The following is a 16359-nucleotide window of genomic DNA, read 5'->3' on the forward strand; positions in this document are numbered from 1 at the left end:
CCCAGAAGAGGACATCAATGCACAAGCGTGGGATTTTGTGTGCTGGGGGAAGGCGAGGAGCTGTCAATCAAAAGTAAGGAGGCGGGGGAAACTTGGAAAGACTCGAGGAATGAAGATTTGATTCTTTTCAACTGAAGATCTGACTCTTTTGTCCCCATTAGCATAAGGTGTGGGAACACTAAAAAGCTGAATACTAAAGCTACAGAACCGACAATTATAGGTTATATAGAAATGATTTTTCCCCCACTACCACCAGGTATTGCTGGTTTAATAGGTGAAATGCTGGTGACAGGTTCCCTTTAAGGCCAGGATCACACACAGTTTTGATGCAGTTTTTGTTTCAGGTTTTTTTTAGCCAAACATAGGCGCGGATACAAAATAAAGGAGATGAATCAGTCTTTTCTTTATACCTTTCCTTCCTTTTGGATCCACTTTTGGCTTTGGCTAAAAAAAACTGAGCCAATATCTGCATCAAAACTGTGTGTGTGATCTTGGCCTTAGACGTAAAACAAAAAAGAACCACAACCGATAAAAGCGCATATTTTTATTTAATCTTTGACAGACATAATTCAGATTTTTAAAGTAACTATTTTATTAACAAATTAATTCACAAACAGGCATTTACAAGTCACATGAGTACATTACTGTAACATGACACTAGAAAGGCCAAAGGTGCTTGTATATAAAACAATCAGAACCTTTCATTAAATACCCCTGGGTTCAATCTGCATTATGACGGAATGATGTATTCGGCTTATCTGCATTAAGTACAGAAGATCTACACGTTCAGTCTTCCTAGTTTAAGTAATCTCATAGCATTCATAAATGTATATGGAAAAATTAGATTTTCAACTTATGGCACTCAGCTATTATTCTAGTTTATCAACCATTAAGTTTAAAGGGTAAAAACCATTTGCTAATGAGAAAAGTATTAGAGTCGTCCTTGTTCCTTAAAAATGAGGGGTCGGCTATTTCATGCATGTTCATAGATCTCACAGCTGGGGGGCACTGTTGCATTTGTGTCTATGAGCAGGACTTAAAATGCACTCATATAACAATGCTTTTGAATCTGCACGCCACAGGTTAAAAACAAATTCTTTATTACTTTAGTGGTACATCTAATATTAATATATCAATAATACTAGTCATAAATGTAATTGTTTCCCCCCAATTTTATGAGTGTTCTAAACAGAATGTCTTTTTCCCATATCATCCCATAAGTAAATGCAACAATTGTAGCATAAAATGTTCGAGAAAAAACATGAACGTTAGGGTATATTCACATGCAAACTCAAAAACGTCTGAAAATAGGAAGATGTTTTCAAGGGAAAACAGCTCCTGATTTTCAGACGTTTTTTAAGCCACGTTTTTGGAGCTGTTTTCAATAGAGTCTATGAAAAACGGCTCCAAAAATGTCCCAAGAAGTGACCTGCACTTCTTTTTCGCGGCCGCGTACAAAAACGGCCTGTCGGAACAGAACGCCAATTTTCCCATTGCAATCAATGGGCAGATATTTGGAGGCGTTCTGCTTCCGATTTGTTGGCCGTGTGTACATACCCTAAGGGTAATGTGGCATGTGCACTTCATCCGTTACAGCATTTTTTGCCACTTTTTTTTTTCATTTACTTTTGTAAAAATGTCAGGAAAATATTTGTATATTTTTTAACACGTTAAAAAAATGCAATAACTGTTACATGTAAACATACCCTAAATATTTCAACCAACAGAGCAAATTTCTATCAGTCGGCACAAGAGACTTATAGATTATTATTAACAATTATAAAAACGTCTCCTCTCGACAACTATTTTCCATGTGCCTTATTAGAGCATATGATGGAAGTGATGGGGGGTGTGATATGAATAAATGGCCACATGCAGGGGAACGGAGCAGCCAACTGCAACTTTCTGGGGGCTCGGATAGACGGACCTCATATTAAAGGGGCTGTCTGTGATTAGACATCAATAATAATATTTATAATGTCTATGACCAGTTAAGGAAATGCCAGATCCCTTTATTTGATATCCAAACGAATCATACACAAAGATATAGCATATTGTATAAGATATGCATCTTTAATAATGGTTCTAGTGCCGTGTGAAATCTGCGTAAGATGTCTTTATTAATGCACATTTTTTTATGTTGAAGATTTGACTTTTGGGGTGCTCAACTAAAATACACAGGAGACGGTAAGAACCTGACTAAACGCTTAAAGTGAACCTATCACCAGCATTTCACCTATTGAACTCCACTCACCCCTCACTGGCCGCTGCTGTGAAAAGTTTATTGCCGTTATCCCATCTCCTAAACTCTTCCTCCGACCGTAAATACCATCTGCAAACATTTGCGCATTGTTTACGGTAATAATCCAGTAGTCTCGATCGTTCTTCTTATGCCCGCCCACAGCCGAAAACTACCCGCCCTGAATGCCAAAATCTCGTCTAAGATAGCGTGCATGCACCCGGCATGTATAGTCCAATACCCTTCCCTGCTTCGTTACTGTATATAGTTACTGCACATGCGCCGCTATGGAGTCCAGTTGTGCGCATGCACCAAAAAAGGACATCAATGCACAAGCGCGGGATTGCGTGTCTACTGGGGGGGGGGGCGGAGTTAACTCGGAAAGGCTTGAGGACTTTTTTCTAACGAAAATATGACTCTTATGTTCATTAGCATACGGCATGTGAATGCTAAAAAACTGAATACTAAGGCTGGGTTCACACACACACTATTTACGGACGTAATTCGGGCGTTTTAGCCCCGAATTACGTCCGAAAATATGGCTCCAAAGCGTCGGCACACATCTGCCCATTCATTTGAATGGGTTTTACGATGTTCTGTGCCGACGGTCATTTTTTTTACGCGCCGCTGTCAAAAGACGGCACCTAAAAAAGACGCCCGCGTCAAAGAAGTGCCTGTCACTTCTTGAGACGTAATTGGAGCCGTTTTCCATTGACACCATGGAAAAACAGCTCCAATTACGTCCGTAATGGACGCAGCGAAAAGCGGCTGCACTTGCTATTACGTCTGAAATTGCGGAGCTGTTTTCTCCTGAAAACAGCTCCGTGATTTCAGCCGTTACGGACGTGTATGTGTGAACATACCCTGAAAGGTACAGAGCCGACTTAGAAGTTAATTATAGGCTACATAAAAATTATTTTTCACCCACTTCCAATAGGTTTTGCTGGTTTAATGGGTGAAATGCCGGTGACAGGTTCCCTTTAACTGGCAATCCACTATTTATTCCGACATCTTCGCAGCACGCAGTAATTCATACATTTTCTTCACTTACATGAACAACTCACTTCTCTATTATATTTTACAGCAGCAAAAAAAAAAAGAGAATGTCCGACCATTCGTAGAATTTTCAGCTTAAAAGAAAACTTTTCAAAAACCTTTAATAAAATGTGGTATTTGCTTCATGCCCTATAACGGGAGTGAGCATGTGAAGATTCACTTTGGCTAATCTTTAGATTATATTTTATAGTGTATTTGTTCTTCATAGCAGCCATTGAAGGGAGCTAGCTTGTCACTCCGATATTAATGTTGGCGTTTTACCAATGAGAGTTGTGAATGAACATCATACGGATTATCATAACAATTTGACATCTAGACTGAGGTGCGTATAAAATATTGACGTAGGATAGTTGCAGTTTACGCTGTGTAACTATGGCTATGCTATCCACGGTCCACCGAGACATGGGCAGTCGACCAGCTGGGATGCTGGCTCAGGCACATTGAATTGGGTTCCATTATAGTCCTGTGGGTACATCCAGAGCTATGGAAGTTATGATTTGATAATATAGTTAAAGATATTATGAACTTTGATATATGTTGTGGAATTATCGTAGAGCCACCACTTTTAGAATATTGTTTGACACTGTTGTGGTCACTTGAATAATAGATTTATTACTCACATGTTATATACCCAGAGATTAGGTGTTTTTATTTGCTCTTGAAAAAGACCCCTTTGATAGCATGGCGTGAGATGTGTCGGTTATAATAAAAGGCACTCTTTTCTACTGAATGCTAACTGTCATAGGCTGTCCCCCAATATCTCCAGTGAGAGAAAATGTTGATTGGATATGTTGCATTTTTACCGGTCTATTCCTTCGTTTCCCGTGAGATATGCAGCGTGAGAGGTTTCTGGCCGCTTCCTATAACACGATAACATAATTATCATTCAACTGACGGCTATTTTAGGTCTATGGCGCTGAAGCCTGGGATTTTTGGGAAGGTTTTTTTTTCTGTAACAACTGTCGGACTCTATCTTTGAGTGAATAGATCAACTTTTAGATATTTTGACTTTAGTGGGGCCTAAATTTATGCATGTAACCCCTAGCCTAATAGTGCTAACTATACAGGCCAAGACTTCCCGGTCAGATCCAAGGGTCAAAGAACACCATAACTGTCTAATTTGGCTATTAAGTGTACTATATCCTCAAATATATCTATAGAAAGTCATCCTCCAACCACATTTACCATCAAATCTAATAATTATCCTATAGATGGGATCTCACACTTTAATAACTGGTGTAATGTTATCGTATACGTTGGGAAAATCTCCCGACATACGCACCAACACGTCCAACGACATTACTGGCCAAAGTATGCCAAAAGGATATCCTTTTGGCATAACCTTGGCCGATATACAGTACATAGATTTTCCACAGCCCCACTTGTATACGACAGGCCATATGTTTAGCCAGAACGATTACAAATGGTCCCACTCAACGTAGTTGACAAACCTTTAGTTTCATGACTTGAAATAGTAAAGAATCCTATAAAAAGAAAATGTTAAAATGTCCAGCAAACCGTTCCTTTTTTTTTCTTCACTTCATATATTAAAGATCGTCAATCATATGATATTTATCATATTAATCCAGTCTAATAAACACATAATTGTATGATAATATATACACAACCTGGTAATTAGTGTATTTCTCTGAGTATTCAGAAGATATTGTGCTTGATATAGAAGTCAGTAGGGTCTGTCTACGTCATAGTAAGGCTGGTTTCACACGACCTATTTTCAGGCGTAAACGAGGCGTATTATGCCTCGATTTACGCCTGAAAATACGGCTCCAATACGTCAGCAAACATCTGCCCATTCATTTGAATGGGTTTGCCGACGTACTGTGCCGACAACCTGTAATTTACGCGTCGTCGTTTGACAGCTGTCAAAAGACGACGCGTAAAATTACAGCCTCGTCAAAAGAAGTGCAGGACACTTCTTGGGACGTTTTTGGAGCCGTTTTCTCATAGACTCTATTGAAAACAGCTCCAAAAACGGCCGGAAAAACGTGAGTTGCTCAAAAAACGTCTGAAAATCAGGTGCTGTTTTCCCTTGAAAACAGCTCCGTATTTTCAGACGTTTTTGGCTCAGCGTGTGAACATACCCTAATGAAGTAAGTCAATGTAACTACCAATACTACATGTGCACCAACTCACCAGGGCTAGTAATGACTTGCATGTAAAGGGTTGTCATCGTCTTAATAACCTAGGAAATAGGCTACACACTGCTCCATACAACCCCTATATAGGTTGGTAAAGCCTGGAGTAATGTGACACCATCACCAAAACCCCTTTTTAGGGCATGACCACACGTGGCGGAATTTCACTTAAATTCCGCTGCGGACACTCCGCAGCGTTAATCCGCAGCGGAGCCGTTTGTCCATTGACTTACACTTTAATTTAGCAGTGTTCGTTTAGACGAGGCGTAAAATTCCGCTGCGGAGCATAGGCTGCGGAGCGGAATTTGGTGTCCGCAGCATGCTCTGTCTGTTGCGGAGCAGTGGCGGACTCATGGCGGAATTTCTCCATTGACTTCAATGGAGATTCAAAGTTCCGCAATGAAGTCCGCAGCTGTCATGCACATGTCATGTGTGCTGCGGATGCGTCTTGCTTTTTTGCCATGACATTTCTTCATTCTGGCTGGACCTATGTATTTCTAGGTCTACAGCCAGACTGAGGAAGTCAATGGGGCTCCCGTAATGACGGGAGCGTTGCTAGGAGACGTCAGTAAATAGTCACTGTCCAGGGTGCTGAAAGAGTTAAGCGATCGGCAGTAACTGTTTCTGCACCCGGGACAGTGACTACCGATCCCAATATAGATGTATCTGTAAAAAAAAATGAAGTTCGTACTTACCGAGAACTCCCTGCTTCTGTCTCCAGTCCGGCCTCCCAGGATGACGTTTGAGTCTAAGTGACGGCTGCAGCCAATCACAGGCCAAGCACAGGCTGCAGCGGTCACATGGACTGGCGCGTCATCCAGGGAGGTCGGGCTGGATGCCGAAAGAGGGACGCGTCACCAAGACAACGGCCGGTAAGTATGAAATTCGTTCACTTTCACTAGGGAAAGTGCTGTCCCTTCTCTCTATCCTGCACTGATAGGGAGAAGGGAAGCACTTTTCCCGCAGTCCGCAGCAGCTAGTCCGCATCAATTTTCTGCACATTTTGTGCAGATCCGCAGCCGTAATCCGCAACCCGGATTAGGTGCGGCATTGATGCGGACAGTTGCGGAGGAAATCCGCCACGTGTGGTCATGCCCTTATGGCTAGTAAATATCTGGATGTGATGGTGCTTCAATAGAGCAGGGTTACCTATATCTTTCATATGGCAAACATAATGTTCTGTGTGTGTAGACTCTAGTTTGAGGGCATATTGTTAGGAAGAATCTACCAGTGACTCTGCCCTGTTGTATAATTCAGTACATACTCTGCAGTATCTCATATAACATGGTGATAACAGTATCTCACCTGTACACGAGGTTAATGTAAAACTCAATGACCACCCAAAAAGAAGTTCATTGCTAGTTGTCTACCTCTCCACCAATTTCATTGTTCTCCTCATTGTGCACCAATAACACAATACACTGCAGTAAACGCCAGTAGCACATTTGTATTTTAGTAATGTTCAGAACAATAGAAATACAAATATTTATTTAAACGTGAAACAGAATTATAGAAGACGTCCATCACTGTAATATATGGCAAGTCACGATACCTGAAGGCCGCATTATATAGTGACATATGAATGTTCATAGAATAAATACCCTGTAAACTACCTGGTCAGATTGTCCAAGCTGCTATTGATGTAAAATGAGAGGACGTTCACCTTACTACAAGTACGTTTTCTACAGTATGGTCTAGTTCACATTGAGTATTTTGCAGGCAGAAAAAAACTGACCTTGACCTGCCTGCGCTTTTTTTGCTGCGTTATTCACTCGTGGCCATTGAGGACCGCGGGAAAAAATGTAGCGTTTTCTGCCTCCTATTGACTTAAATGGGAGGTCAGAGGCGGAACCGTGGCAAGAAAGGACATGCCGCTCTTTTTTCCCGTGAGCAGCTAAAATCCGCCCGGGAAAAAAAACCCACGACTCCGCCTCCCGTTAAAAACAATAAACAATAGCGATTTCGGCCGGTTTTTGACTTCCGCGTCAAAATCAGCGCCAAAGAACTCTGTGTGAACTGGGTCTTATAAATGGTTTACTAATGGTATAAAGAACACTATAAGGGTATGTGCACACACACTAATTACGTCCGTAAATGACGGACGTATTTCGACCGCAAGTCCCGGACCGAACACAGTGCAGGGAGCCGGGCTCCTAGCATCATAGTTATGTACGATGCTAGGAGTCCCTGCCTCGCTGCCGGACTACTGTCCCGTACTGAAAACATGATTACAGCACGGGACAGTTGTCCTGCAGCGAGGCAGGGACTCCTAGCATCGTATATAACTATGATGCTAGGAGCCCGGCTACCTGCACTGCGTTTGGTCCGGGACTTGCGGCCGAAATACGTCCGTCATTTACGGACGTAATTAGTGTGTGTGCACATACCTTTACAGTTTCTATAAAGTACATAATACAATGAGGAGCTTATAGGCTTAGCTGCTTTTTACGCTGTTCACAATGTTCATTAAAGAGCACCTGTCACCTCTCCTGACATGTCTGTTTTAGTAAATACTTTTATTCCCCATTGAATAACAATTCTGGAGCATCTTTTTTAGAACTCTTCATTGTGCTGTTCCTCCGTTTCATCCTGGAAATGTATAAATAAATTGACAGGGTGTTACTATTAGCTTTGTCAATAGGGTGTGTTACTGCACAATCTGATACTTTCAGCACTGTTTGGACAATGTCAGGGTGTGTAGACACACCCTATTGACAAGGGGAATGGTAACACCCATCCGTTTCCAGGAGGAATAACAGAGGAATGACACAATGAAGAGTTCTAAGAAAAGATAGTTTAGAGTTGTTATTTCCTGGGGAATACAAGCATTTTGAGTAGATTTCACTTTCTTAAGAAACGTAAGAATTTGCAAGATTAAACCTTTGTATTTCTGCAAAGAAGAGAAGGTCTCTGTGACTCAGAATGCCTGGTCAGCAGCCCATTTTGCTTCCATAAACATTCCCACAAGATTTTCTAACAAGACTTTGATTATCTTGCCTTATTTCCTTATCTCTACTGACTAGAATTGCCCTAGAGAGGAAACTGCACATGCCAAAATGGAGACACTCATATTATATTTGCATTAGAATACAAAATTATGATTACTGTAATAAACATAAAAAGTAGTTCTCTTTAAAGGCTATGTAAACCTTTGAAAGTGAATTCTTAAAAAAAATTAAAATGTCAGTGTTTTGTGAAACTTTCAAATTAGTTTTTATAAAAAAAATATTTTTACTTTTTTAGATACAGATGCTCTGTATTCTCTATACAGAGCAACTGTATCTTTAGCTATGACCTGAATCCATCAGTCCACTTAGATGTAATGGATAACAGGTGGATACTGCGTGTCAGAGACACAGGACCCGCTTTCACCGAACCCGTCAGGTCCGCGGGACTGACTGGTTTGGGATTCAGCGAACGATACAGCTGCTCTGTATAGAGGATACAGAGCAGCTATATCTAAAAAAGTAAAAATTCTTTTTAAAAACTAATTTGAAAGTTGCACAAATCACACTGACTGACATTTTTATTTGAAAAACATTCACTTTCAAAGGTTTACATAGCCTTTAAGCTCATAGCAGCTAAATCAATGCTTTATAGTGTAATAAAAATGAGTGAAAAGGTATTGTAGGATGATGCAGGTTTCTGCATATTTGTGCGGTTATCAAATAAACTGCTCGTCTGAATGAGCCCTAAGCAGCTAACGTATAAAAGGAGGCTCGAGACTAATGCTTAAAGGGGTTGTACAGGATTAGAAAGACAAACCTGCCTTCTTAAAAAAGTGTCACACCTGTCCACAGGTTGTATGTGGCATCGCAGCTCCGCTCCATTCACTTCAATGGAGCCAAGCTACAATATCAGACACAGTCCATGGACAGGCGTGACGCTGTTTCGGGAAATAAAGCAGCCATGTTTTTCTAGTCGTGTACAGCCCCTTTTATATTGTCCACCAGTAATAGCAAATACAAAAAAGTACGCGGCACAGTTGTTTAACATTCTGAATGCTACAGTGTGAATACATGCCAAAAATGGAATGCACTTAGAAGATGTAATCATAACACTTGAAAAATTTGATGTCTTCAGTGCAAGCTGGATTTGCATTTTACATTCTTTGTAATTAATTTTATATACATGAAGAAAAAGAAAGCATAACATGGAAAAAGACATGTGGGATAAAATCTAAACTCTGCTGACTTTTACAAAACATAGGCCTAAGTAACAATTTCACAGGTAACAATGAGAACAGTAATAATTAGGTCTATGGTATTAAAACAATTTCTGAAGATAAATACCTGTCTATGCCTCTTTCCCAATGATGTCCTGATTGGAGGGAATATTCATGTCTTGCTAGCTGTAGTATATATTCCCTATTTCACCATATTTTTAAAAGGGTTGTCACATTAGGACGCCCCCTGTTTATATGCCGCAAACAGCAGCCAAATACTCCGGAGGACTCAGCGCGATCATGTATAACATGGTCACCCACTCATTAGAATGGGCACCATGTAATACCACATTACTCCTGCGGTGGCTGCTGCAGGAGAAATGTGCAGTCACCCACAGCAACAACAGATGATCACTTTCAATCCCCTATTGGCTTGGCAGAACAAGCATGTTAATTCCTATAGTGGAGTTAGGGGCTACCTGGCACCACTTATATCTGGAAGGGAACAAGATTGGCTGTGACACATGGCTGATCGTCAGTCTACAGGAATCCAATGTGTATGAACAGCTTGGTTTCGACTTCTAGTAAATTACTCACCATGACATCCTTCCTCTCAAAGTAAAGTTTCACTAGTTCATTCAAAAAGATCAGACCATATAAACATTGAATTTATTTTTTGCAGAGTTGGAGTGGTAAAGGATTCCCTTTATCGCGTGAATATTTCAATTCTTTATTGGTATGAGCCCGCAATACCAGGTCAGATTTGAAGATCCCTATAAAAACACTTCTCATGGTTAGGTGTTGATCATGTGTATTGTAATGGCCTCATTCTGTCAAATCTTCCTCAACGCAAATTACATAGATGAAATTATATCAGCAAGAAAAGTACATCAATACTTAGACCCCAGAGTGCAATAAAAAGTTCTAGAATGACTCTACTTTGTATTGTGAGCATTTAGCTGCAGTGTAAAGCATCTCCTCCTACAAACAATTTAGAATAAATACATATTGAATAAATGCAAGCGGTGATCTTTATTTAAAGTTACTACGGTGTTATTAATTATCGTTAATAAAGAAATTAACTGAAATGGAATTGGTCTTAAGCAGTGAAATGGATCCCACCATATGATAAAAACCTTTAGATAGACATCTTGATATCGGTTTGTCACATTTGTCATATTTCCTCAAGAATTTAGTAAACTCTATGTGATTTTAAATAATGATTATTTAGAAAATCCAATTCTGCAAATAGAACGCCCAAAAAATACTAGGGATAAGCAAATCATGGTTTATTACATCATATTACATTGTATAAATAATTATAGTTCCAGCTCCGGAGACCATGACAATCCTCTTTAGACAGCGCTCTCAAACTGGCACCCCAGTAGACCAGTTCGGAGGCCGGAATATAGCATAGCACATGTGTTAGTACGTATACCTGGCAGCCAGGACTGGCTGGTGCTCTATACAGTATCTTCTGTTAGCGCCCCTTCTATATGGTGTATGGTAACACAGTGCTTTATTAACAACATGCTCGAGTATAGTGTCCAAAACACAGTGCAAATAACACTACAACCATACAGTTGCCTATATAACAATGCTAAACATTGCCGCTACCGCCATACACTGAAAAAATAATATACTGAAGTAGAAGTGCCACACAATGCCTAAGTAAATACCAACATACAGTGCTCAAATAACAACTCCATACAAAATCTAACAACAGGTGCATTACAATGTCTAAATAAAATTGCTATACAATTAATATTAAGATTCTTCACTGGTGGCAGGTCACCCCCTGCAGAACCTCTTTGTCACAGAATAAAAAAAGCTCACAAAACCAGTTCTTACAAAGCTAAAGAATAGCAAGGTTTTTGGTTAGGGGTGAAGGTGGTGCGCTATATTCCACCCACTGACTTTGGGTCAGAATATAGCATAGCACATGTGTTAGTGGGTATATGTGGCAGCCAGGACCGGCCCTAGGTTAAAAGGTGCTCTGTGCAGTACCTTCTATTAGCGCCCCCACCTTCATATGATGTATGATAACACAGTGGCTTATTAACATCATCATAAATTATGGTGCCCAAATAACAGTGCCATACGTTGGCTAAATAACACTCCCATACAGTTACCTAAACAACAATGCTATACAGTGCCGCTACCACCATACACTGCAAAAATAATATACTGTACAGTGCCACAGTAAAAGTGCCACACTGCCTACGTAAATATCAATGTACAGTGCTCACATAATACCACATACAGTGACCAAATAGCGCCATACATAATCTAATAACACTGCGTTACTATGTCTAAGTAATATTGCTATACAATTACTATTAAGATTCTCCCCTAGTGGCAGGTCACCCCCTGCAGAACCTCTTTGTCACAGAATAAAAAAAGCTCACAAAACCATTTGGACTCAAGAGTACTCACAAGGCTAAAGAATGGCAAGGTTTTTGGTTAGGGGTGAATGTGGTGCGCTATATTCCTCTCCCTGTCTGGAACTTTGGGTCAGAATATAGCATAGCACGTGTGTTAGTGGGTATATGTGGCAGCAAGGACCGACCCTATGTTGCAATGTGCTCTGTGCGGTACCATCTGTTAGCGCCCACCCCATATGGTGTACGGTAATATAATGGCTTATTAACATCATCTTATATTACGGCGCCCAATAACAGTGCCACACGTTGGCCAAATACCACTACCATACGGTTACCTAAACAATAATGCTATACAGTGCAGCTACCACCATACACTGCAAAAATAATATACTGTACAGTGCCACAGTAGAGGTGTCACACTGCCACGGGCATATCAACATACAGTGCTCAAATAATACCAACATACAGTGACCAAATAGCTCCATACATAGTCTAATAACACTGCGTTACTATGTCTAAATAATATTACTATTAAGATTCTTCCCTGGTGGCAGCTCACCCCCTGCAGATCCTTCTGCATAAAAAAAGCTCACATAACCATTTGGACTCGAGTTCTCACAGAGCTGAATAGATTTGGGTAGGGTGATGGTGGTCCGCTATATTGCATCCCCTGCCCGGAACTTTGGGTTGATTCCTAGTAATATAGATAATAGTATAATAGTGCTTTAATAGTCTTCCTTTGCTTCTGTGGTTTAGGGAGTTTGAAAAAGTCAGGGTTTTAAATTTAGACAAAGTTCTATGTCCCAAGGCAACTGCTAATGCTTATTACGTACCAATGAAACGTGTAATTCAGCTATGAAAATGTGACGCCCTCCCTGAGGCCTGGAGATGGCCAAAGTGCAGGAATGGACTCTATATATGCTAAAACACTGCCCCCTGCTTGAGGCAAAGTTCTCACGTCTTACGTTGTACTGCGGGCAATAGATCTGCTTTGATAACTGCCGATGAGATGATGGATTTGAATAATTCTTAACTTAGCAAATAAATAAATAATAGTATCCTAGTGCTTAAAAGGCAATGCAATCTATTGCTTCTACTGCAAACAGTAAGGCCTTGTTCACACCAAGTTTTTTGGTGTGGTTTTTGATGCCGAAACCGCGTCGGAAAAACCCAGCCAAAACGCCTCCCATTGATTTCAATGGGAGGTGGAGGCGGTTTTTTTCCCGCGAGCAGAAAAAAAACGCTAGCGGGAAAAAGAAGCATAATGACCTTTCTGCAGGCGTTCTGTCTCTAACCTCCCATTGACATCAATGGGGGGCATAGAAAGCGGTTTTCGCTGCATTTTTTGCCTGTGGTGGCAAAAAACACGGCAAGTGTTCTGCCGGCAGGTCAAAATCTGCCTCAAATTTCGTGAAGTTTTACTCGGTGTGAACAGGGCCTAAGGGTGCAACAGTATTTTTGTAGACCGTAGCAGTCAAGCCGAGCATTGTATTGTTCATTGATCAGTGCCACATTCTGCAGCATGCTGTACTGCATCTTTATCTAGTCAAGAGAACCCAAACAATGACTGCCCCTATGTGACTATGCGGTTACTAATATGGAGAATGGTAAAAGCCACACATTAAGAGATTTTTAGCCTCCACAATGTAATTGTATTGAATGTTAAAAAGTCAAAAATGGAATATTGAAGGTTAAAAAAAGAAAAGCAATAGCTTGATTGATTTCTATGGGCAACACCTCTGCTTATATGAGACATAGATGTATCTCACTATGCCAATGCAGGTTCGCCTTGTCTGGTGTTGGGACCACCTGTGAACAATGACAAATATAAATGTAGGACCAACCTAAAGGGGTTTTACACTGGGCGATTATCGGGCAGACGAGCATTCATAGAACGCTCATTGCCGATAATTTCCCAGTGTAAACAGGGCAGCGATCAGCAGATGAACGAGCAAATGCTCCATCATGTGCTGGTCTTATCGTTTTATAAAGTAAAATATTATCGTTGTTGGCAGCGCATCTCCCTGTGTAAACAGGAAGACGCACTGCCGGCATGATAATAATGGATGGGGACGAGCGATCCGAATAAAAAATGCTCGTCCCCATCCATAGCTCCGCCGAAAGGAGTAAAGGAGCGCCGATCAACGATGTCTCGTTGATCGGCGCTCGCTGCACCGGCTGAGTGTCGGCAGGTGTAAAAGGCCCTTAAGACAGATCCTAGAAGTCCTAATAGGTAGTAACACTTGACAACCTGATAAGAAATCTGTGTTTTCAAATAGGTCATATTGTTAAAATTGTGAACATTCATCTCAGATATCAGATTTATTATAAATTGCTTCTTGTCGGATTTGATGCTCTAATAAATGCCCACTAGAGATTTTTGTTTTGCATACTCCATGGGTACATGCAACGTGCCAGAAGTGCAGTCAGCGGTCTCCATCTGATGAGGCTGACGCATGTCCACAATTCCAGCATTACATTAGCCCATCATTTCTGCGGGTTCAGTGACCAGCTTGGAGCCATCCCATGATGTCTTGAACTGTTCAGGAACAGGAAATTCCTTCTGCGGAGACAAAACCAACATAGGAGATTCCATAAACCCAGGGATACAATACAAAAAAAAAAAAAGGGAGAATGTGAATGAAACGGTATGAATGACTAGGTCTTTACAAGGCAGACAAGCCGGGATTATGAACTTTTGGCCATCGCATCTCCCAGGAAGTTGTTGTTCTAGCGCACGGCTATAAATCACACTGGGTTCACACACAGTACACACTAAGAGATGCCATGCTCAGGGCCGGCCCTACAAAATGACTTTCCCTATCTAAACAGAAGCAATTCTTGTGGTTTCAGCACTAGTGAGTGACATTGTTCTGTGCAGAATATCAGATCAGAGGATAGAAGTTTGAATCCAAAATATATAAAAAGTCAGATAAATAGGTGGGCTGGGTTCATTTCATACTTCATTTTCTGATGTTTTTTTTTTTATTTGTCAATTTTTGTGTGTTGTAAATAGAAATGTATGCATTAGAAAATTGCAACATGGCCTTTTTCCCGTATTGACTTTAGTAGTGAGGTCAGAAGTAGGGGAAAAAAAAAAGTTATTTTGTTTTGATACAAAAGAGAAGAGACGGATCAGTCTTTTTACACTTTTCCTTCTTTTTGGATTGGTGATTGTGATTCCAGCCTTGGGCCTCCTTCACACACACTTTTTTTTTTTGTGTTTTGAAATGCATGTAAAAAACACCATGCATTTCAAGCATATATATATATATTTTTTTTAATTCTGTTGTTATTAGCCAAGGTAATAGGGGAGCCAAAGACGAGTTCACAACTTAGTGATATACAAATGTAGTATGAAAAACAAAAAACACGAAAAACAACAAAAATGAGAGTAGTAGTCAATGTAAATCAGCTTAATAGTCCATTCAGAGAAATCTCAAGGTGAAATGAAGAGGTAGAGGGGGAAGAGGAGTAGAGCGGAGGAAGACGGGGGTTCTTCCTCAGCAGCAGTTAATTGTCTTTATTGCAATTGCCTATAGATCATTACATAAAACAAACAAAATGCAGCATCACATAGAAAAAGGGTTTATTCTAAAAGACACAAAGCTTTTTGACTTACATAATCGCCATTGTGTGGGACGAGGATATTCATCTCTGATGATTTGGCACTTACGATCTCACAGTCTATTGAACTTTCACTCAGGTAAACATGGCAGCCATCTGTCTTGTTAATGGAAATGGTTGGCACTTTGCCCATGACCTTTGTAGTAGCAGAAAGATAGAACATAAGACGTTTTGAAGAGCAAGGCCACTTGACGTGTGAATATTATTAAAAAATAACAGGAACCCATATTTAGAGTCATTTAAAAATTTAAAGGAGCTGCGCAAAAAGATCCCACCAGTTTATATGACGAATTACTATATAAGATTGAGTTCCTTTGATGGGTGGTCATTATAGTTTGCGAAATTGGTTCAACACAAATAGGTTCACAGGTGACAATAGGTGACAATTATATTTTATTTCTCTCTGGTTACAGCAATTGTGTTTATTATAAGTACAAGGAATGGGTTACTTTTATGTATTTTGTCCTTCGTACACAGTTTTAGGTGTACCATGAATATAAATAGCTCTTATGAGAAATCATTCTAAGAGTGCATTATTTCCTCTAAGCCAAAACGTAGTCCATAAATAAAAGAATAAAAGTTATAGCAAAGTAGGAGCATTCTGAAAGAGTGCTTTTGATGATCAAAGATAGTAAAAGCATTCAACAATGCCCCAAATAACTAAATAAATGTGTTGTGATCAGGGGCAAACACAAAAATCACAGGATCCCATAGTAAAGCTCAGAATGGCGC

General features: G+C 40.3%; 1 protein-coding gene across 2 annotated transcripts in view; it reads right to left on the minus strand.

Annotated features, from left to right (window-relative positions):
* Positions 1–10629: 10629 nt before the first annotated feature.
* CAP2 (cyclase associated actin cytoskeleton regulatory protein 2) overlaps positions 10630–16359 on the minus strand; it is a 120911-nt gene continuing 115181 nt past the window's right edge. For both annotated transcript variants that reach the window (XM_075826605.1, XM_075826604.1), the window contains exons 12-13: positions 15623–15763; positions 10630–14563 (exon numbers count right to left, since the gene is read on the minus strand). In XM_075826605.1, the coding sequence (XP_075682720.1) occupies positions 14480–14563; positions 15623–15763 (225 nt within the window). In that variant the 3' untranslated portion in view covers positions 10630–14479. The remainder of the gene's footprint in view (positions 14564–15622; positions 15764–16359) is intronic.

The sequence above is a fragment of the Rhinoderma darwinii genome, chromosome 5 (genome assembly GCF_050947455.1).
Source record: "Rhinoderma darwinii isolate aRhiDar2 chromosome 5, aRhiDar2.hap1, whole genome shotgun sequence".
Taxonomy (NCBI): Eukaryota; Metazoa; Chordata; class Amphibia; order Anura; family Rhinodermatidae; genus Rhinoderma; species Rhinoderma darwinii.